At 39.6% G+C, this 23,786-nt stretch overlaps 5 protein-coding genes, 1 long non-coding RNA gene and 1 pseudogene across 6 annotated transcripts in view; 4 read left to right on the top strand and 3 right to left on the bottom strand.

Annotated features, from left to right (window-relative positions):
• Window positions 1–169: 169 nt before the first annotated feature.
• Window positions 170–1,927, bottom strand: LOC114524038. Its single transcript, XR_003687066.1, has 3 exons — window positions 1,850–1,927; window positions 1,165–1,292; window positions 170–212 (listed from the first exon to the last, which is right to left on the bottom strand). It is a non-coding gene; the product is annotated as an uncharacterized LOC114524038 (long non-coding RNA).
• Window positions 825–6,660, top strand: LOC114524036 (annotated as a pseudogene).
• Window positions 6,661–8,855: 2,195 nt separating this feature from the next.
• LOC114524044 (carbohydrate sulfotransferase 14-like) lies at window positions 8,856–12,101 on the top strand. Its single transcript, XM_028545155.1, has 3 exons — window positions 8,856–9,690; window positions 10,471–10,673; window positions 11,054–12,101. Exons 1-3 carry the CDS (start codon window positions 9,528–9,530, stop codon window positions 11,924–11,926), a joined length of 1,239 nt encoding a protein of 412 aa, XP_028400956.1. The 5' UTR covers window positions 8,856–9,527; the 3' UTR covers window positions 11,927–12,101.
• Window positions 12,102–14,278: 2,177 nt separating this feature from the next.
• Window positions 14,279–17,424, top strand: LOC114524062. Its single transcript, XM_028545176.1, has 5 exons — window positions 14,279–14,492; window positions 15,301–15,475; window positions 15,656–16,100; window positions 16,220–17,186; window positions 17,333–17,424. Exons 1-4 carry the CDS (start codon window positions 14,289–14,291, stop codon window positions 17,181–17,183), a joined length of 1,788 nt encoding a protein of 595 aa, XP_028400977.1. The 5' UTR covers window positions 14,279–14,288; the 3' UTR covers window positions 17,184–17,186; window positions 17,333–17,424.
• Window positions 17,425–18,004: 580 nt separating this feature from the next.
• LOC114524058 (alpha-(1,3)-fucosyltransferase 11-like) lies at window positions 18,005–19,240 on the bottom strand. Its single transcript, XM_028545172.1, has one exon. The coding sequence runs from the start codon at window positions 19,177–19,179 to the stop codon at window positions 18,016–18,018; it is 1,164 nt and encodes a 387-aa protein (XP_028400973.1). The 5' UTR covers window positions 19,180–19,240; the 3' UTR covers window positions 18,005–18,015.
• LOC114524056 (solute carrier family 43 member 3-like) overlaps window positions 19,120–23,786 on the top strand; it is a 28,800-nt gene continuing 24,133 nt past the window's right edge. The window contains exon 1 of the mRNA XM_028545168.1: window positions 19,120–19,475. The gene's annotated coding sequence lies outside the window, so the exon portion shown is untranslated. The remainder of the gene's footprint in view (window positions 19,476–23,786) is intronic.
• On the bottom strand, window positions 20,093–22,385 carry LOC114524059. Its single transcript, XM_028545173.1, has 2 exons — window positions 21,872–22,385; window positions 20,093–21,037 (listed from the first exon to the last, which is right to left on the bottom strand). The coding sequence occupies exons 1-2, from the start codon at window positions 22,142–22,144 to the stop codon at window positions 20,249–20,251; spliced, it is 1,062 nt and encodes a 353-aa protein (XP_028400974.1). The 5' UTR covers window positions 22,145–22,385; the 3' UTR covers window positions 20,093–20,248.

The raw sequence follows: 23,786 nt of genomic DNA, 5'->3' as shown, positions 1-23,786 counted from the left end.
AACCATTTTGCAGTATTTAATCGATTATATCTTCTTTTTTCTTTTATGAGACTAAATTTTGTGATTATGTTTAGATGTAAAGCTCTGACATAAATTTGAAACTAAAATATATTTCAAGAGATATGAAGTTTTTACAACCGACTGAAATGGAACTTTTTTTCATATCTAGTTCCAGTCCTTTCCCGCGATTTCATAGCACCTGGAATCACTGTCTGAAAAACGAGATTGCTGAATGTAGATAAATACAGACAACAGTTTAAAAAATAAAAAACAAGCTAAAAATGCTAACAACAACCCAATAGATGGCACTGAAATTTTTCCAGCATTAGTATAGCGTAACTCGTCAGAAAACGCGTACTCAAGACCTTCATGTATACATAACAGGCGGCCATATTGAATCACCTTTCCAAACTACAATAGAGTTCACTGAAATTACCGAACGACAACGAATGAACAAAAATAGATTTTTTTGAAAAGTCGACCGTGCCAAAGTTTGTTTATTTTCACTTTTTTGCTGTACCTGTTACAAGCGCCTAAACTCAGATTTAAATAAACAATGAAATAAACAAATGATTTTGAAATTTTGGCAGTGGCAAACCTGACTGGCCTCGTTCTCGCGTAAGTCGCAACTCGTAACAGGCACCTTTACCTTTTTGAGAAGGTCTTTGGCGTTAGATATTAGGCCAAATATATATCGTAGTAAAAGTAAATAAAGTGGAAGTAAAGTTCAATATGACCTAATCACGGCTTAACTCAATCCTAATCCTAACCTAACCTCAAGGGTTAAATTCATGAGTCTATATAGGATTTACTGAACATTGCATGACAGGAATTCCGGTCTGGTTGTTCACCAATACACTTAACCTTGCCATATGGGATTATATGCTCGTGGACAAATTTATAAATTTATAATTTGAGTTCGGTGCTCAGTATTATGGAATGTAAACAGAATTCCGCCCCACTAAACATGGAAATAATTTCCAAAGCCGTAAGAATATTTTCATTCATGAACGAACTTTGAAACGCTTAGAGATTCTTAACAAACGGCGCTTAATCGCTTTATATATCATATATACGCGGTCGTCTCGTCCATTTTTTACTGTCAGGGATTACTTATATTCCAGGTACTATATTATTTCAGCTTCAGTTAAAGTAAATGCATACCTGCTAACTTCTGTAGTATTAAAATCAAGTGCATGTTTGAATTATTGATGTTTTCAGACGTGGCCTTGTCATATCGTATCAGCGTTTAATTCACGATACGATGTCCTGCGATGGCTTGTTTCAATGACCTAAGGTAAGTTGGACACTCTCTTTAATACTTTAATAGACTTTATCGTTGTAATGTTAAGGAGAAGCATTGTATATATTTCGTCAAACTTTACTAGCACAAACAATAATACAATATTGTCTAACACGCCATTGCTGTGTTTAAATTACATACTTGACTTGGCTCTCTGGCTAAATTGTTGCATTTAATTTTGCTTAAGACTGTACTCGTTCCGAATTTTAAGTACGTTGTTTTGCATTGCACAAGTAAACGTAATTTGTTATTGTTTTTAAAGTACAAATGACAGCAAGTATCTGATGTGATTTTTTATAGACTGTTATCATTGTTTACCGCCTGAAGTTATCAATAATGTTACTTTGCCAATTCGCAGGGTCGGGGTATTTTACGGGTTAGGCTGGATTATCAAACCGAAACTGGCTTGTTCGAAAGCCCTTTAAAATTGTGGGCATATAAAGATAAAATTCTAAAACGAAACGGCTAAACATACACTATGTAGTTGGCTGGTTGAGGATTTTATTACGTAAATAATATATGCATCGTAAGTGGCGGCATACTCACACTCACGAGTCCGACTAAAACGATCAGGAGCCGGTTGTATAAAACTCCTTAACTACATTTTGCGTAGTTAAATCCCAGTTAACTCAGAAATACACGACTTTGATTGGCCAATTCTGTCCTTAAATACAGTTACAAGTTACAATACAAGTTCCTATAGCCTTTTATACAACTGGCCCCAGCCCAGGTTGATGCAACATTGATATGGACAGGATGGAATAACGTTGTGCTGCCCACATATATTGTTCAAATTTGTTATAAACATTGATCAATATTGTCGGATCTGAGTTATTTTCAACAATATTGTTCAATGTTGTTGACAAATTTGAAAAATATGGGCCGTACTACATTGCTCAGTGCTTTTGAACCGTGTTCTAAGAGTTTTTAGCCGTGTCCATTAGGCATTAGGGGGATTGAATATTCTTTCTGTAGTTCGGAATTCTTCGTTATTATTTCTATAAATAATGCCTAAATGTCTAGTGTTATGTTTACAGGACACTCTTTGTGAAGCAGAAAGGCTTTTTTCTTATCCTGACACTCATCGGAGCATTAACTACTGCGATTTTGTGGCAAACACGAGCTTTCTTTGAAGAACAGGTTCGAAAATAGATACACGATGGCCGTTTACGGTCATATTAGATGGCTTCCACTCGCATGTTGAGCCTTAAGCCGATTTCAAACGTCGAATTTGTCTTATACCAAAGCTAATGTTATATTGAGAAAAACTGAAAAGTCATTGTATCAGCTCATTTGCACTTGATACGGCACTTGAAAAGTTTGACGTCTGAAACGGTTCTTACGCCTGTATTTATAGAAATTTTGTTATAACTTATCAGCTAAGAAAGTTATTTCTTACTCAATGCCGGGAATGATCTAAGATGAGACACTGGAAAATATAGCTCTTATTCGACTGAAATCACCATCATGGAATGTTATGAGAAGATTGGAACTCATTAAAATGAGTTTCCGTATAATTACGCCAAGGTCAAACATCGTTCTTTTCATACACCGAACCTAATAAATTAAAGTCTTTGTTTGAGCTCATTTGTATTAGAAGTGCGATGTTTGACCTAGACCTAAGTGAGCTTTTAGAATACAGTCGCAATACCTCAAAGAAATTTCGCTTTCGCATTTCGCTTGATCTCAGCTAAACGGAATCATGTTAACCGAGCCCCTTCAGACTACTCGAAGCCACTTAACACTTCGCTTAATATTGGCTAAGCGAGGTTAGATAAAAACTCCAAGGCAGGAACATGGGTTGGTGGGAACAACTCGGGGTATGAATGCGCCCGTAAGTGCAAGAAGTGGGGAGGGGGACTGCTGATTAGGAAGAATTTGTGTCCGGGAATTTTTACTCGGCAAGTGGGTATATGTGTGCAGGCGCGTAATTATATGTTACAAATGAAATGTGTGTAAATTTGCGTTTTATGAACTTTCAGCTTCCCATATCGTCGCAACAGATTCATGAAGAATCCAACGAATGGATAAGCAAGAATATTTCTGATTCTGAGGTATTTTTATTTTATGTGATCGTGTCAAGAACTTACATCTAACATCTAATCCTGAACGACGAGCTGTGTATTGAAAGTTCTGCTTCAGAGTAGGAATAAAAAAGCTTTACATCTAAGTTTACAAAGTCGCCTACATCATACGTCATCACAATACAAAACATTTCGTCAACACAATACAAAACAACAAAAAATAAACATCGGCTTGCTAAACTGAATGTAAAAATTACCTCATTTCATAGATGAAATGTGCGCCCAAAATCGAAAATTCATTTTCCAAGATATCACAATCAAATATGAGCTGTCGATTACCAGTTCTCGATCCATTTGATCCATCTATGATGAAGTATATCTCGAAAACGACTTACCCAGAATGCCCCGGAAAAGAACATGGACAGTTGGTCAATGGGATATTTAAATTTACAGGTGATTTACATCATCATTTTAATTCCTTCCAAATGTACAATGATAAGAAAGACACGGCATAGAGATATCGCTACATATGATAATCTTTTATAGATGACGTTTTAAATGCAACGTATCGCTCAATCACGAGAAACGGTGATTTTGCGGTAAAGTTGAGTAAAGTCAAACCGCTACGCCACGACCAACCAATCACAGACGAATTCCTGGAGGTCGATTTCAAACTGAAAGATGGCACCACGTCCAAAGAATTTTTTCCCCAAGTTGTTCCGCGCGAAAGTTTGCTGAACCGACGCCCGCAAAAACCGCCCGGGATTCCGTCGAACATTCTCATAATCGGCGTCGATTCTCTTTCTCACGCGGGAGCGAAACGCAAGCTGCCGAAAATTTACGAGTTTTTGCAGAAAGAGCTCGACGCGGATATTTTCCAGGGTCACACGGTGACGGGTGATGGAACGACACGACAATTAACTCCCATGTTGACTGGAAAGAAGTTTACAGAGCAGTACGAGGGAAGAGCGGGTTTTAAAGGGGCTCGCACTCTTGATGACTGGACCTGGATTTATAGACAGTTGACAGGTGAAGGATGTGAATTTTCTTGTGAATTTTCTTCTGAATTCATTAATTCTATAATATTTTAAAGGCCCTGTTACACGGTGCAGTTTTTCTTGCAACTTGCAATGCAATTGTACTGCTAAGAGATGTAAATTAGTGAAGAGTCTTGCAGAAGAAAAGTGCATGAAGTGTAATAAACACAAAAGTTTCGTTATTCCCAAATATTGATCTCTCAAAAGTAGAATTGCACTGCAAGTTGCAAGAAAAATTGCACAGTGTAACAGGGCCTTAATGATGTTACGCAACCGTTATGCCCAAACACTGGTCCCAACTTACCAGTTCTACTGGATAACTCTACGGCCGCCATTGTCTTCAGTATACTCAGTGGCGTAGCCAGCTTGGCGATTTTGTCCCGCTATGTAAATTTCGAGTTACTATAATTATTCATTTCTTTAGAAATTTTATTGTTTTCACAGTCAATCAACACTAAATATTAGCATAGCGTCAGGCTGGCTGCAACATATCGTCAGGCTGGCTGCGCTACTGAGCATATATAAGAGTTGCAGTAACCTTGATTCTTAGAATCAGTGTTATAATCGAATTATCTAACAATTTCAGAGCATGGCTACATAACAGGCCACTCTGAGGACAGTATCGAGTCCGGACCATTCCACTATCGTCTCAAGGGATACACAAATCAACCGACTGATTTATACTCAAGACCTTTCTTTGAACGGGCGAAGAGATTCAACAAAGGACGGCCAAACTTATGTCTTAACAGCAAAAATATTGCGCGGTACCAATTTGATTATATCAAAAGTGTGTTCGAAAGACTGCCGGACCAACTGAAATTCTTTTTTTCCTTTAATGGTGAGTGATTACGATCAGATTAAGTCTTGAGTGGAATACATAATTGATCAGTGAAAAACGGTTTACAAGTATACAAATATATTTCACAACATAGAACCTAGAGCGCTGCGAGTTTGCAGATGAAGTATGTTTCCGATTAGACAACTGAGCGCATTGATCAATCGGAAGCATGCTTTCTTCGCAAACTACGTCATGACGTCGACTAAAAGTCCAATATATTTTTTGTATCAAATATTTCATATCTAGCTTTGCTGTATTTTCAGCCGGTCACGGACATCACGGAGTGAACCTAGTCCAAAAAATCGAGCGAGATTTTCTCAACCTGTTGCGAGAAGTAAAGTCTAAAGGCTACCTTAACAATACTTTACTGATTGTGATGGGCGATCATGGATTACGCTATGGGCAGTTGAGACAAACGGTTCAAGGAAAGCTAGAGGAACGCCTCCCTCTGTTCTCGATGACCTTCCCCCCTGGTTCAAGTCTCGCTACCCAAAACTTGCCGCAACTTTAAAGACGAATACGAAACGTTTGACATCATGGTTTGATGTGTACGCGACGTTTCGTCACATGTTGTCGTACCCAGACCTCCCATCGGATTTGAAGCACGGTCAAAGTCTTTTCACCGAAGTGCCGAAATCTCGCACATGCGCAGAGGCAAGCATCCCCGAACACTGGTGTCCGTGTTTGGAGTGGTCAGGGGTAAACGCGCAGCACAGCCACATCAAGAACTCGGCGTTAGCTACTCTAGAATTTATTAATAGTCTCAACGAGGAGAAAAATAAGAGCAGAACGTTGTGCGAAAAATTGAGATTGAAAAAAGTCAGCTATGCAATGCTTGAGATGCCCAACAATCGTGTTCTACGATTTCGTGAAGTGGGCATGGATTGGAAGACCAGGTTCAATGATGACTACGGTGGTCCACTTGCGTACACCTGTAATTATCAAGTGCAATTCGTAGCAGCGCCTAGCAACGGTATTTACGAGGCGACGGTTAGATTTGTACGAGGCAAATTTATAGTAAACGTCGGAATTAGTCGTATTAATGTCTACGGCAGCCAACCGAACTGCATAGCAGACGAGTTTCCGCATCTTAGGAAGTTTTGCTTTTGTGCGAATGGTACAAAAAGCTGACACAGGGCGTATTGATGAACGTTCGACGAAGACAAACCATGTCCGTTTGCCAGAACTTCTACGATCATTCAAAAATCGACGACAGTTGGGAGTAGCCTTGCATTGATGCTACAGGAAGGTTCAACAATAAGAATCAAGAACGGTTGACCCTGCTGTGAAAACGAGGGCATTTTCATTTTATTCAGTAGCATTAACCTTTCTTGAAGTTGAGTTAGTAAGTTAATAAAGAAGTGTGTAGCGTGTTTTGTACGTCGAATCTGAGTCGTCCCAAACGCATTTGACTCGAAAAAACTCGAGGTTATTGACCGCATTAAATCTCACTGTTTACCGTTTGAATTGCGTTCGTATCAAACACACGTATACTTAAATAACACAGACCATGTTTTGTAGAAAAAGAAAGGGTTGGTTGTACGAAGCCCGAATAGCGCCACCTACCACCATATAGTGTGTTTTCAATCTTTCTAGAATTGCCCGTTTTTTGGTACAATACGAATTGAACCTTCATACACTTGAAGTAATTTCTCTGATTCATTTTTGGCTCAATATCGAAAAAGCATTTTTGCACTGCTTGAAAAATTCACGGACCGGTGGAGAGCGCTATCCAGCCTTCGTTCACCCCCCCCTTGACATGGATGCATACAAATGACACAAATCTATTCCTATAAACAAGCAAAGACAGAGTTCACATCAGATGTGATACCTTGGCGAACATTGATGATACGCCAACGACAAACAACAACAACAAATCGCACACAGTTCATCATATTTTCGCGTGACTAGCTTCGGTTTCGGTCGTGCACGTAAAGTCCCGTGTACGGACCCGAGGCGTATCCTCCCTTGTTATCCATTCTACCTCTACCGCAGGTACAGGGATCTCTTACCTCCAAGATGCCCCACTTTTTCGAAAGCAAAGAGTGAACAGTTTGATCGTGTCTGTTGCCAACGAAATCTTTAAAATTTGGCTTCCCAAGAACGTTCTTTCGGTCGCTGAAAATCCGAAAGTCCATTGTGTATGCCAGGTACTCCATGAAATATTGGATCGTCTCGCAATTCTTCATCGCTACAATGAGATTAGCCAAGCGTTGTGTCTGACCTTTGGCGGAAACGATCGGGTGGTCCATGTCCATTAGTATGAAGGCGTCTCTCTTGGAGTACAAACGCTCGTCGTATGGCATAGCAAACGTCAAAATGCTCGGCTTAATCTCTTGGCAAACCTTAAGCAGGGGTCCGATGTCGTTAACGAAATACATGCCGGAGTCGTGATACACCAACATATCTCCGTCGTTCAACTTATAAAGTAAAGCTTGAAGTATGATGTACGCTTTCCACAGCCAGTACCCGGCCCCTTTGCGCAGGCGCAACTGCTCGCTGTGTGATATCTGGAATGACACTGACAAGGCGGAAAGGTCTAATGACTCCGCATAGTCCATCTTCGCGTGTCTGATTGCAGCATTGACCGCCTCACTTTGGAACCATTGCAGCAATTATGGCCGTAACTTAGCAAGATCTTTCGCCGTTTTATCGTTCTCGCGGAGACGTTGTACCGTCGTAAGAGATTCTCTGTTTTCTTCGGGTTAGTTTGCTTCCAAGGATAATTCCATCGCAAATGCGTTTGCTTCAGCTTGTTCAAATCGACCCGGGCACGAAATTTCCATCGCGTCCGGTTTGTCTCGTGCGGAAGTTTGATCTTGAGACCGTTAAGTATCTCTCGTGCAACGCCGTATAAATGCGGACATTTCTTCTCGTCTGCTGACGTATCGACCTCAATAGGGCTATCAAAACCGGCCGCTCGCTTGCTGTAATATCGTTTCTTCCAAGCGATTTCCTCGCGTTGTTCTCGAATGATTTTACATTTCAACTTGTCGGGATCAAGGCAAGCATCTTTTCTGAGATTTTCGACCGTTCTTAGCGTCCAACGAGTGTTGGTAAACATATCCAACTTTCCTGGTCGTTTCGACTTTCGAAATGTCAAAAATATCACGAATCCTGTGAGCACTAACCATAGTAAGAAGCATGTTGAAATAAAGCGTCTAAACTCCCTGTTTGACCTACGCAGAAACATCAATAAGTTTCTTAAACCCGGCATCGAGAGCGACGAAACCTAACTTTAAGTAGTTTTATCAAAGGGACATCTTTGTTTTCAAACCGACCTTTCACTTGTAAAGGAATTTCGGCCTGAGTATTTGCATAAAAATTTTTGTTGGGGTAATTATACAGATAAAAGAAAACAAATAAAACGCAGGTATATTCATTCTTCAGAATCACACGTTGCAGCATCATGCTGTGTTAATATATAATGATGTCGCGGCAAGTCTTACTTCAGCGTGTATACAGAAAAAAACACGTAAACAAACTTCGGTGTAGGCCCTTGAACCAAATATGAAATACTTTATGAATGTCATAATATAGAAATTCAATATTTTGAGAGTTTAGGAGCTGTTTTTCAAAGCGAAAGAATCGTCTATTACCGTCATAATGGTCATATTGTGATCGTTGGTGTATAAAGAATCCGTCAGCTAGTCAGAAGAAGTCTATACAAAGGACCTCGAATAAATTAAAGAACTGTAAGAACATATTCACACGCACATATTTGAGTTTCGATCTGTCGATATTCTTGGCCATTCCAGAACAACTGAGATTTAGAACAAAGGAAATATGGGTTTAGAATGTATATTTTCTTCTATGATAGTTTGGGTTCCCTGACTGAAACTATAAGATAGTTTCTTCTTTGAAGTTTTGAAAGAAGTCCTTATATAAGACAAAACTAGATGACAAGGATCGTGTCATTTATTCATTTCAATACCTCAACAAGGAAAAGTTGTGAATTTTTTTGCGTACACACGAGCAAATAAAACTTGTCAAGGAAAACGTGCCCGTCTGTACAGGGCTTTCTTTGAGCTGCAGAGGAGAAGATATTTGGTAATAAACATATGCCTAAACGTTGCAGTTGGCAACAATACGTTTAAACTGTCCAGTCACTGAAACATTGTACCTCCTACCGGGTATACTTTGGTCTGTGTAGTTATATTCAGACTTCATTAGTGCACGAAAATTCGACACGCTTCGTAGGTTCTGTCGCTAGACACATTTGGATTGCCGGCGACTAAGTTTCATGAGTAAATTTTCGATAGCGTGCGAAATACGCTCGTGACCAACACGTTAATTTTTGTCGATGCAGTTTGCATCATTCTGTCATGTTTCTACATTGGTTTTCATTTGGGCACGTGAGAATGCGAATGTACAGACGAATACTGTTTGCAGTTTTCTGGGTGATGTTGGCCATTGTCGCTTTTGAGTTTTATTATTATAACTCGTTTCATCTTGCTCGGCATGGGAACAGTCGTGTGGTGGTTGTTGGTAAGTGAACTCACGAGGTTAATTATTAACCTTGGAAACTTATACTTGTAGTGCTAGTAATATTCTGTCAAACATGATGGCTTTTGATCTGTGATATAGCGTGTCATGTTAAGTGATTTCAACCTTGAAAACAATTCAGTAGCGTTTATCGTATATTGAATTATCTATATCGTATATTATCGTATATTAGTTTTCGGTATAGTGAAGCGGCCTTGCCTTGTCCAATTTCTTTCGATTACTTTGATTATTTATGTTCTAATGGGTTTCACAGACGAAAGAATGTGAGACAAGTGAATATATGTGGGCGATATTCCATCCCAGCTAATGTCCCAGCTAATTTTAAAACTTCAATATAAAAGGTGATTTCTAAATCTGTATATATAGCTACTTTGGGTTTGTTATAATGAAGTGTGAAACGGACCTAATAAGAATTGATACGTTCCTTATCACTACCAGGTTATAAAAAGTTACACTGTTATCTTTCCTTCAGTATTAACTTATTTTGGTCTGCTTCACCAATAAAAAGCTTTAGCACAGAAATAGAATTAATGAGCACTTTAGAATAAATTTATATATTAATAACGACCTCGCGAGGAAGTTAGCTCAGCGCCTCAGCCCGAAAATCATCCGCACACGTGAGAAACTTGCCTTTCGAATTCCTCACGAAAACTAACCCCACACGAGATAAACCTGCTGAGCTAACAGCCTCGCGAGGTCAGACTCTAGCCCAGCTAATATAGCTCTCGTGTGCGGCGTGCTTAATATTTCCTTTTTGTGTAGTGGAAACAGTGAGAGGGGATGACCACGTATATAAGATCCAGGAGAAGTCAAAAGCAATCAATTCACAGATAGGAAAAACATCTAGTGAGCTTGGATTTCATATTACTGGTCCAGCTGTTACCAAGAGTGTTGAAAGGCCGAAACCAGAGGTTTTAAAAGAAGCAATGCCTCGTACAACGATAAAAAGCTCCGAGGACGAACAGGTATGAATCTCGCGACGTGCACTAAAAAAATTACGCCACGTAGTTATGCGCCATCCAGTTCTAGGCTTGTATCTATTATAGAGAGCTTTAGAATTGACTACGGTTCCCGTGTGGTGTAACTGGTGTTTGCTTACGCCATCAGCAAAACTCGTAGTCGTCGAGCTTTTAAGCAGGAGTTTGTTGATAAATTTCGTATTCAAAAGATCGACGACCACGAGTTTCGTCAGATGGCGTAGGCAAAAGCACCGAGTTAGGCCCGAAGATGACGAATCTTGTACTCGTAGACAGTAGTCGTACTCGTAGTGACTCCGGTACTAAATCTCCCTTCCCGATGCAAATCTTCAACATTTCGCCATGCCCACCATGGTCATTTTTTTAAGGCGGAGATCGACAGCAGAAAACGAAAAAAAACGGTGGAAAAGGTCTGTCGAAACCTGAACGTCACGAACGTTTTGAAAGCGCCAGCAAACCGCAGGGATAGAAAGAAGCTTCTTCAGAGATTCAACGTCCTGCATCATATTATTGTAAACGAAAAACACAAGGTCCTGTATTGTTTTATACCAAAGGTTGGATGCTCAAATATGAAGAGGATATTTTTGGTTATGCAAGGCTTATACCCAAGTGTTGAAAAAGTGAAAATCGCCGAAATGAATGTGGAGATCGTGCGTCTTGATAACAAGAAATTTACGGAGGAACAGAGGGAGCACATGTTAAAAAACTTTTACAAATTTCTGCTCGTACGCGATCCCATGGAAAGGCTTGCTTCGGCGTACAGAAATAAATGGCAAAACGACCGTAACGTCGAACTTCACGCGAATCTGGGAAAACGGATTATAGAGAAGTATCGCTATAATAACACTAGGAAGGCAGAACATGGCCATGATGTTAGTTTTACGGAGTTTTCGCGGTATTTATTTGACACCCCACCTTGGGAACTAAACGAACATTGGATAACCTACGAGGATATCTGCCGTCCGTGCAACGTGAAGTACGATTTCATTGGTTCTATGGACACGATCGCACGCGATGTGCCACATCTGATGAGGAAAATACATGCGGACGAGACGAAGTATCATCTCATAAACATGCGAGGCGGTGCGCCGCCGCTGACCAAAACCAAAGCGGCGGTACAAAATTTACTACGCGAACTTCCGAAGAAGTATTTTGATCAACTAATTTCCCGGTATAGAATAGATCACGAGTTATTCGGTTATCCTATTCCTAATTTTGAGAGTTTGCATAAGAAGCTATGATCTTCATTTAGCCCGTGACGTTCGGTCTTAATGCATTACTAATTTTGGTTAAACCACAATTTCAAGGCATTCTTTTTTAAATTATGAATGAATATGTGTGTAATTCGATATAATTATTTCTGTGTTCCAGTTGCTGTTTTTAGAGATATGGGCGTTTAATATCAGATAATATTGATTGGGTAGGCACAGCAAATGAAAACAGGGGCGTCGTATACAAATGTGCATGTAATTTAAACTCTGGTGATAATTTCATGTTAATTCTTACCCCATTACTTATACTAAAGGCCCTCCGGTCACCACGCCCCTGGATGGGATGCATTAATAGTATATTTGCATAAAAATACAAGTTCTTTGTTCTTCTCTGCTCGGCAGAGAATTCCCTTGACGTGACCACCTCGAGCTAATATCAAGTTGCTTACCATAAAGTCTCTTATTTTGAAGCCCAATAAAGATTTATAAAGTTTGACAAGATTTGCGATGTGTAGATTGGGAAAGTTATGGAGTTGTATAGCTATATTTTACATTCGACCGAGAAGGTCAACGTGGGAACTTTCGCTGTCCTAGTTCTTCTGTTGTTACTCAGTTCTGGAGTTTATTACTACAATTATCTGGGCAGATATTTCGTCAAGGTAAGATAAACGTTCTTTCCGAATTAAAATAGTTGTTTTACAACTGCAGCCGATGTGTAACTACGGCGTATTTCATAATGAACACATATCTGAATTCGTATTGCACTCAAGTTATTATTCATATATGCCATAATGAGAGAAATGAACTATGAACTACGTAAGAAAACAAACAGGTAATCGATGATTAGCACACGGCTTGGACGAGTCATCAGTTTCACCGTGGCTCATTCAAACAAAGCCTATATATGACCCCCCCTTCCAAAAATTTGCTTCAAACTGCACGTGTTTCAGAAACTCCATGTGAATGAAGCACAGTAAACGCTAAACATAAGATCGATTAAAATGTTTCTGTTAGTGCCTAACAGGATTGTTGAAACTGGAAAGAACAATATATTTAATACCGGCCTCTTGATTTCGACGCTGCATGTTTGTGAAGGGAGGTGTGAGGAAACTCCACAGTACATGCTAAACATACGATCAATTAAAACTGATGTTTCTGTTTGTGCCTAACAGAATTGTTGAAACTGAAAGAACAATATATTTAATGCCGGCGTCTTGATTTCGACGCTGGTTGTGAAGGGACGTCTCTTATATTATTACTAAAACATACTAAAACGTTAAAACTTAATTGGCTTTAATGTTTGGCCTTAAATGAACATAAAATATCGATTAGTTTTGCGAATGCTATGCGAATATTATACTTATGGCGAATTTGGGCATGACTAAAGCAAATTAATTGTTTGATGGTCCAGTGCTCTCTAAACAGAAACGTTATGCTAGCAAATCAAAGGTCGGTTGTTTGAGTTTATATTAGAGACGGATTTGGCCTGGTTTATACTAGAGGCGGATCATCCGTCTAGACGAACTTGGGCAAGCGAAAGATAGTTCGTCTTCTAGTCCGTCTGTGTGTAAACACGACCAAGCAGACGGTTCATTAGTCAACACAAATTATCTGCATACTCCCTCGATTTAGACAAATTTGAATGGTAGTTCGTCTTGACGTATCATTCGTCTGCTAGTATAAATACGAGATGGGGACGAAGCACGAAAAATCCATCATAAAACGGCTCTTGTATATGCACCCTTTTTACCACATAAATAATTTCACAATTCCCATGCACTTTAAAAACGCGCGATTCTGTTTCGTTTGACATATTCGTCTACACAGTTCGTCTGGATAGTGTGTCGTTTGTCACCATAGATGTCAGTCACGAAACAACTCATTGTCTTGTTCTCCTCAGACACATTACAGGATATTCTCTACGGAATGATAATTGTCTTTCAATTCCAAAACACAGGGTGTCCCAAAAAAACCCAAAACCATTAAAATCACCCATAACAAAGTAATAGCTGGAGTTTTAATGCCAAAGCACCCCTGTTGGGACCCACATGTGGATAAATAAATGTTTGACATTCTTCGGCATGATGCCTGGTTTTCATTTGGTCGTGCATGAGGATTGAGGAGTGTTGTGAACATGTCAAGGTGGCTGATGTGATTGAATATATTTCTAAGTGTGTACAGTCAACAATGACCGATGTGAATACAGAAATAAAGACAAATCTACGTCAGGACTATTTCTCATCTGTTGAAATGACTTGCTCACGACAATTACGACTCGAAGGAAACCTAGATTAATCATTAATCCATCCTTTTGCAGGTTGCTATGGTGTCGGGGGGTCGGGGGGATTTCAATTGTAAAAGTTCCATCTCAAACGCGACGTGTACGTTCTCGATGAGCGAAAACAATGGGATGAAAATTTGTCTTCATCTCGGTGAAAGGTGCAAAGGGTTCACGTACAATCTTGGCCCAAATACCGTCACTTTGAAGACAGGGGTGTTGAGTAAACCGAAATTTTCCCTCGGTGTTATCACTGTACTGAAGAGTGAGCATCGAGATATCCTGGAATTTGAGGAAGAAAGCTGTGCTCCTAGTTTGGTGAGTACTTCTTTTTTATTGAATGGCAAATAAGAAAAAATTATAAGAAACTTTAGGTAGGATAGACTAAAGGGTAATTGGTCTCAGATTTAATATGATATAACACTATGTCAATACGTTATTGCAAAGATTTCTGTCTGTAGCCAAGATCAGATCTTCAGTTCTTTGACAAACCAAAGGAGTTACAGTTTGATGCGTTTACAGGTTATCAAATTTTGGGATTTGGGGGTTTGAGTGGGGTTTTGGGGTTTGGAAGAAAAACCTGACTTCTTATCAAAATGGGATTTTGAGGATAACTCCCGGTATGCAAGGAACTTAAACAAGAATGACGGATAAGTCGTACAGTAAAAAAACAAACGAAGTGTTTAGTGTTGCTCAAAAGACGGTTGTTGGCAAACATACTTTGAAATTAAGAATACACTATGTATAATAGCTCAACATTTACATAGCGGGAAAAAATCGTCGGGCTGCCTATGCCACTGTTTTGGGTACCATCATAACAAAAATTGGATATCACTATAACAACAACAGTCTTATCAATTCTAAGACCGTTTCAGACGTCGAATGTTTCATGTGCCGATCCTATTGTGTCAATGAACTGAAGTCTTTGTTTAAGTTCATTCGATTCGGCGCATAAAATGTTCGACGTCTGAAACAGGCCTAAGTCTGTAACTTTTGATAACCCAATGCTTTTGTAAATAAGAACAATAGTACGTGGTGAAGACAAGAACTGTGTAGTTTTGCATTGATTTTACTCGGTATATGAACATGTGTAGATTCATTTAACCCCATGTGTGAAACTTTTTAGAAAAGCCAAACAAAGTCTGGCAAAATTAATAAAAAGAACGAAATATGTAATCTTCCCAACATTGACCCATTTGATCCAACTGTGATGAAAATGATTGAAAATGTTCCACCTTTGGTTTGTAAAGGAAAGAAAAACCTAACTTCTTATCAAAATGGCATTTTGAGGATAACTCCCGGTATGTAAGGAACTTAAAAAAAACGGATAAGTCGTACAGTAAAAAAACACATGAATTGTTTAGTGTTGCTCAAAAGACGGTTGTTGGTAAACATACTTTGAAATTAGGAATACACTAACTATAGCTTGTAAAGATGTATGTTTGTAATGGTTTGTAATGCAATTCTTCTTTCATACACAGGTAAGAATGTGAAGAAAGTTAACTATCAAATTCTGAAAAGAAAAAGCAATACAGGGCAAGGTTACGACGTTTCCCGAACGGGCACGTTGACGCCGTCGGATCCCGAAGCCCAGCTGAACGAAGACATGGTGTACCTTGAGGTACAAACCGTCGATGGTGATGAGCAAAGAGAGTTTCACCTTGATGTGCAATCACGTAAGGAGTACGTAGAGCGTGTTGCAAAAACTAAACCAGGAATACCGCTGAACGTAATGATGGTAGGCCTAGATTCCACGTCCCACGCGCATTTTCAAAGGAAACTGGGACCAGTGTACAAGTATTTAAAGGATGACCTAAAATCCGTTGTATTCAACGGACATTCAATTGTTGGTGATGGTACAACTGAGAATGTTGTAGGAATGATCACTGGTCGCCTGCTAGATGAACTACAAGAAGCTAGGGTCGGGTAAGACAGTCTAGTTTGTCATTTGTCCACAATCCTAGCTCACTGGGGTTGAGAATACCCATTTATGGAATTTGTATATATACACAATTCATTACAACGTTTTCACGCCTCCCCTTTAGGAGGCTAGATGGGTCATGTATTGACAGCTGGCCATTGATTTTCAAAGACATGCGGGCTCATGGTTACGTCACATATTACAGCGAGGACGAAGTTTACAATGGCGCAATCACACATCGCCTACAAGGCTTCTGTAAACCACCAATTGACCATTATCTGCTTCCATTGTGGTATGCTGCTCTTAACAAAATGACAACATTATACAGGAAGGTTGCTGAATTAGGCACGTACATTAAGGGTCACTGCCTGGGCTCTCAAGCGATATACAACGTTAGCTTCAACGCTGTTCAAAGCTTTTTTGACGCATACCCCAACACGCCGAAGTTCGGGTTTCAATTCAATGCCGATTTTTGCCATCATGAATCGTTCAATTTTATTTCGCTGGTCGAAGATAAGCTCTTAAATTTTCTAAAAGTCATGAAAGATAAGAATTATCTTAATAATACTCTTTTAATATTATTTGGAGATCACGGACTTCGGTACGGTTTTGTTCGTTCCAGTATTCTTGGTCGGATGGAAGAGAGATTACCTTTTCTGTCTATGACTTTCCCGCCTTGGTTCCAGGCCTCTTATCCAGAACTCTATGCGAACTTACGAAGAAACGCTGAAGTGCTTACGTCACATTTTGACCTTCATGCGACCCTAATGCATTTTTTGACGTATCCGAACGAGCCACAAGGTTTACCTCACGGAAGGAGTCTTCTGACAAACATCGGGTGGAGAACCTGCGAAAAGGCTGGGATACCTTTTCATTATTGCCCGTGTCTGGACTGGGACCCGGTTAGCACAGACCACAAACATGTTGTAAAAAGCGGGCTCGCTGTCGTCGCCGCAATAAATGATATGCTGAGGCAGAATGGACTCGCAGAGAAATGTGCAAAGTTGAAATTGCAGAGGATCAAATCTTCTATAATTGTGACTTCGACAAGGGGGGATACGAGGAAAAAGTCAATTTCAGGGTTCTAAAAGGTGTGTGGCATTTTTTCTGTGTATAGAGTTAAGTAATTTCAGGATAATATATTCGAATAAAGCTTTTTTATCCCCTAATTATGGTAGGTTTTATCTTTTGTCCACCAGAGAGCCTGTATTCCGAAGTTAATTTTCACAATTTTTAGGTGGGTGTATGTACCAACTTCAGATTGAGACTTCGCCAAACGATGGCATATACGAAGCAACAGTACAAATGATCAGCGGTGAGCCTCGTGTGAATCCTGAAATAAGCCGAATAAACGAGTACGGAAATGCAGCTCGCTGTATAAGAACTACACAGCCAATGCTTAGGAGATTTTGCTATTGTTTATGATGATTTATTAAAGGTTGTAAGGCAGCTCGTTCTCATATGCTACCGACGGTCGGCAATGGCTATTGTCGGAGATCATTCGTGAATAAAGTGTTTTGTTATTTTGAAAAAATGTTCTTCGTGACCGGCCACAAACAATACATCGCCGACTGTCGGTGACTCGGTTACATAATTATGACATATTGCTTTAGCAATACAGTTGTACATTTCAAATGTTCTACTCATATTAATGACGACGTTCTTTCGTTTGCAAAAACATAAAATATTTTATACGTTCTATCAGAAAGATTTTGTCATGAAAATAAAAAAAATTTGAGTATCGCATTGCCATCTTTGACTTTCAATTCCTGTAGGCTCGTTTCAGTTCCTGTAGGTTCGCTCCTGAACGGGACGAAATCACAAGTCAAATTGACCTTTGAAATCAACGACCGTCACGCATTGCGCGCTTGAAAGATAAAAGGGGAATGGTCTATATATGGCTTTGAAGATGGTGCTGTACTATTCTCGTATCCACTTCTCCAGAGTCCGCCTTTGCCTCCCGTCGCAGTTGTCAACATCTAACCTTCTCCAAACCGAACGATTGGTCTGCGCTAGTCTCATGCACACTTGACAAAACAGCGGGCTACCTTCCCACCACTCCGCGATCCGCGACTCGTAATACTCCCTCGGGAAATTGAAGCCTTCGTACTTCCATTTCAGGAATTTGTTGTACTCGGCTTCGTTCCGCGAAAGCCACAAAAGGTGTTTCGCCAGTTGTCGAGGCGACTTGAAGTCCCTAACCTTGATCACAGATGTTTTCAGGTTCCCCCATTTCAAGACCTCGTCGATTGTATCCGTTCCCATCCAGACGGGAACGGCACCTGAGGACAAGGCGATGTATATTTTCTCGGTCATGTAATAGTCGCAATCGGCGTTTGGAAAAACGAAGGCAAACTTATATTTGGACATGATTCCTACTAGAAAACCGTGATTATCTTTGGTTCTAGGAAGCACGGGCATCGTTCGCATACATTTTCCGTAGAAGTCAATTGGCATGTGCTTCATCAAACGGTGTAGATACAAAGTTCTGGTTTTCTCACAATGACTGTAAACGGCGACACTCAAGCCAGTTTTCTTTGCAAATGCAACGGGTCTGGTCAATTTCGGTTTATAGAATTGCGGGCAAGGGAAATCGGAATCCAGCCGATACGAGGCAGAGTACGAGAACTTCTGCATAATGTCGCCATTGCGAAGTGCTTTCGTAAAAACGGGGTTCTCGTTCGCGTGAAATATCCAAGGAACAGTGTTGTGTCTGCTTGACGCAGGAGGCATTTCTTCCGCGTCACGTCCGTGTATCACAATAGCCGAAGCCTCTGCTATACGACTTTTGTTGCTAGTTAGCTCGCATTTAACCGGGCATTTGTCGCTCACGGCGAAAAAAGGGAATTTGTATTTCCCATCGATGCCGGTTACATTCACCTTACGTCCGAAAACCGAACTCCAATATAATATTAAAATCGTAGAGTTTTCCGTGTGATATGAAGTACCCGCAATAGTGTCATTGAGGATGCTTTCCGTTGGCAAAAAACCTGACCAATAACTCTTTAAGTTGCTGATTTGAAAAATGATAAAAAGAATGCCAACCACAGATAACGACACTATTATTGAGTATCGCTTGTTCATGTTAGAAGAAGAAGTACAAGCTCTATGCCAAAGGCTATATGAAATTCTAATGTTTGCGCTTTTGAAGTGTTGTGCATGTATTAAGCATGCAAGCTTGTATTACGGAAGTAAATATGCGGAAGTTATTAAACCAAACTATTTTTAGTTCAATTTATAATGACGCAGTAGAGTATCAATTTCAAATCGAAAATGACAATTATCACGCACGATATTGAACGAAGAGTATTAAAGAGAGGTCAAGGGCATTTGACAATTCAAATTGAAAAGGACACAGAAAATCAAATGAAACCTAGCAGGTATTGCAACCATTCGTTGATTTGTTTTGGCGTTTATTTGTTTACACCATCCGAATGTTTTCAAAACAATTTAATGAATTATAAATAAGCATTTTGCCCTTTGTATACATTAAAAATGTAAACAATCAATTTGAGTGTTTATTGTAGTGTTAAGGGGCCGGTATGGTTGTGTAAACCTCTGAACTACATTTTGCGTAGTTAAACCGTAGTTTACTCAGAAATAAATGACTCTGATTGGTCATTTCTGTCGTTCTAAAGCTCAATTCTATGGTCGAAAGTTAACTACGTTTTTATACAACCGACCCTAGTTATGTTTGATTATATCGGCTATGTTGATTTTTGTGTAACGATAGCGGTATATATTTTAGTAGCATATTTTGTTAAACAAGGCATGTTATTGAAACAGCAATTAACTCATGTTTTATGCATGAATTTAATTAAATATAAGGAAAGGAACACATACAGTCAGGGACAAGGGGCAGGGAGAAACAGTTTTGTGTCACTTTTCTCTATGTGAAACAGAACAATATTATTATAGAAATTCAAGCAATCTTTTATGATTATGACTATACTTTTGTATAAAATATGCAAACAAAAAAAAAGGTGATTCTAATTTTATTTGTGTTTTGAACAAAGCAAGCATTTTCTACATTTAGTTATCACTACTCTAGTGTTATCTATTGCCTGAGTACTTTTTCAGCATAAGTATAAATTTCAATTTGATTCATTTAATCTCAGACATTTTGCCCTGCAGCCTTGGCAAATTCTGAAGACTAGGGCACAACCTTTTCTCTGTATGCAAGAAACAATGATAGCATTGCTCCTGGCGAGATAATAAATGTTAAAATTAAAATAACTGGACATGTGAAAAATAATAGCAAAAGCTTGAAGACATATCGGCCTGAATTCTTAAATTTCAACTGCAGAGTTTTCAATGCAAAGAGCTCTAGTATTACAAATGTTGATACAATTATTGTGCAACAGATAAGATCAACAGAAATGGCCAACTGATATGGGGCACCAAATGCTACCAGGCTGAACATCTTGAAGTTTAACCATTCATGTGCCACCATAAATGTTGCAATGATATGATGGAGGGTGATGAAAGCACCAAGAAAAATAAGGAAGAAAAAAATTGAAGTACTTGTAGTGTAAATGGGTTTGATCCCTTGAATTGAAAAGTTTGCAAAAGGTAGAAGAAATGTTGTAGCCAAAAATAGCACCATGATTGTGTTCACTTGAACTAATGATGCATTGTAAAGGTATACAACAATGGCACAACCAAGAACGGTTGAAAGTACTTGTAAATAAAATCGACCCGTAGTAACTTTAGCTACAAATGGGGTCGCTGAAGTTGCCTGGCAGAAATGTACTAGGACCAATGCCAAAACACCACCAAAAGAACTGGTAAGTCCAAGCGCTATGTAACCAAAGATGTGGTGTAATTTCAGATCCATATCTTTGCTGTACATGTTGATAAACACGACGAACGAGAGGGTAAACAGCAGCAATTGTGAAGTTATCCAATAATTTTCAGTCGTATCGAGTGTCAGCTTGTGTGCCTATAAAGAAACGGAATATTTCAATCTTCAAAGTGGAAGACTTAAGCAAATTTTAACTAAAGGATTTGCATCAGTAAAAAGAGGCTAAGGAGGCTAAATATATTCCAGTGGCGTAGCCAGCCTGACGATTTATTAAGGCTATGCAAATTTTATGTTATTATCATTATTCATTTCTTTAGAAATTCATTGTTTTCACAGTCGATGAACGCCAAAATATTAGCATAGCATGACTAAGTTGTCGGGCTGGCTACGCCACTGATATTTTCGCCCGTGCACGTCAATAAATGGTCAGCTAGCCAGTAGGTTTGTGAAAAGGCTTTCTTATCCGGCATCAATTGGTAAACTGAATAACTGCTGCAAAAGCTCGGTATATACACTTAGTACTCAACGCTCAACCCTCACACTTGAACAGCTGAAAAATACTTTTATCAACTCAAAACTCGGTGTGCGAAAGATTCATGCTATAGCACGAACTCTTATAGCAAGATGGAAAAAAACACAACACAAAAAACGCATAATTGCAAAGTATAATAATATACTGCATATATAGATTAGCTGCGACATTTATTCTAAGCTGTCAAGGCTCAAGGTATTCCTCCGCCTATTTTATATTTCCATGTGAAACAATGATATTATAATCTAAACTAACAGTTCGTTTACTGATAGCCGACCAAATGCAATTTGCAGTTCGGTAAAAAAACAACAACATAATAATGGCTGGCGCCAACTTGGCTACACTTTTTATAATATGGCGTTTTGATGTAGTTAGCGTTCCAATGTTTATTGAGTTTTATGGACTATGGGTTTAGTTATAATGTGTAAGCTACTTCTTACTAATATAAAGTCGGCCAACCGTCTTTGCCAAAGCACAGGTTCTGTCACCAATTCAAACTGATGTAGGAAATCCCTCATCCAAGTTTTTCTTAACTGTCCAAGAAAGGACACTGACGATAGAAGATATAAACACCATATACTCCATTTTGCGGCGGTAGTTTTCGATGGTTTTAAGTAGTAATTCGCCGCAAACACGCTGGTCAGACCCGAGATAAACACAAGAAATAAAACAGGCAAGAAAAGGTCATCGATTGTGACATAGTGTTCTGCCATTAGTACTACTAAATTCGACTCGACTCACGTGATATTTCGCTTTTTATCCTCGTTATTTTCTGACTCGTACAACGTCAAAAAACATCGGAAAGTCGAGGAAATAAATACTAAAGGATCTGTGGCACCCGCACAGCAGTGAGATTTAAAAAACAACGTCTGTTTAGCCTCAAAACCAGTGAAGCGAATCTGTTTACATTGTTGGTCTGGGCCGAAATTTGATACGTTCAATTAGCCTTTCTGCGCAGTGCGACCAAGCCTTCTGTGCGATTTTTGAGTCCGCGCGGGGCCAAAGGACGACAACAAACAAAATTGATATTTCGCAACCTCGAAGCCAGCGTATTTCTCTGAAAACTTTGCTGGGTTTTTTCCTGTGTAAATTTCCTATATTTTTTTATTTGTATGGCAGGTGTAAGGCAGACATTAACGTTCGAATTTTCAAGATATAATATTATAGGTAGAATTCCTCTAAATTACTTATATCTTTGTTATATCTATGCTAAGCTTACGGGAGCATTGTGTCACGTTTGAGCGTCTGTTTCAAAGGCATACAATCGACATAATCGTCTTCTCAATGCTGCTACAATCTTGTCTTTAAAAACTAACGCGCGCTCATCTTGGACACGCTGATGTCGTTTCACATCTTGGATGACGGATTTCGAGACCGGATGAAGCCCCCCTCGAAACTTGCGGTAATGGTGAAGCAAAGCACAATCTGTTGGCACAACATGGCTCGTTATATGTTCTTCAACATGCTTGAACATCTCGTGAACGCCGATGACAGACGAATATAGAGGTTTGGTAATAAACTTAGACTTTTGCTTAGAAGGATAGACCTTTTGTGAACGTACAACGTGCGTCAGGAATTGTGGTAATTCCGCGAACCGCGATCCATCGCAAAGGACGTGAGCATCAATGGCGTTTGCGTCGAATGCTGTTTCATTATAGTTCGCGAAGAAGAAGGCATGCCTAAAGACGAAAGTGCCAAATTGCGGATTCTCCAAATCTTTCATCAAAGTACCCCATCCTAGCGATTTCCTTGGGACAATGAATTCGTCTAAATCTGCATACACCAAGTACTTCACCCTGTACAGATTTCGATACGCGCATTCGTTAATGCTCAATGTCTGGCCGAAGTAATGAGTGGAAGCTCCGGGCAAACCTTTCCCCCAGTTCAACACGACCTCGACAGTTCCCTCTCTGACGTATTCGTGGAGCATCTACAGTAAAGTGGAAGCACGGAATTAGAGTGCACGCAAGTCGCAGGGATGTTAGGCACTTTGGAAAGGGGGGAGAGAGGAAGCGGGGGCCGGGTGGAGGGTAAACGGAGGGACACCTTGATCTGATACGTCTTTAGCTGTCATGAATCACCATGCATCATGAATGTGCGTTAACCTTATACAGGATGCAGCTAAAGCAAGCCACGGGCGACTTAAAAGCATTGGGTACCTTAGAATCTCTTCGGGTTTAGAGAATACGCAAAGTTCAGATGGAAATACCTGTAGCACGTTTTTGTCAGCGGAGTAGATGTAAAAGGTAAACCATTCTGCGCCAAAAACTTTGTTGATTTCAATGTTTTCAATGATGGTCCGTGGCTCTATCTGTCCAAATAAGGGCGAGTTGATGCAAACCCCAAAGGTTTTCG

Source organism: Dendronephthya gigantea, unplaced genomic scaffold (genome assembly GCF_004324835.1).
Source record: "Dendronephthya gigantea isolate DGI-Jeju-01 unplaced genomic scaffold, DenGig_1.0 000029F, whole genome shotgun sequence".
In the NCBI taxonomy this organism is placed as follows: Eukaryota; Metazoa; Cnidaria; class Anthozoa; order Malacalcyonacea; family Nephtheidae; genus Dendronephthya; species Dendronephthya gigantea.
Note: the sequence above shows the minus strand (reverse complement) of the source record. Positions and strands in the feature narration are given on the sequence as shown.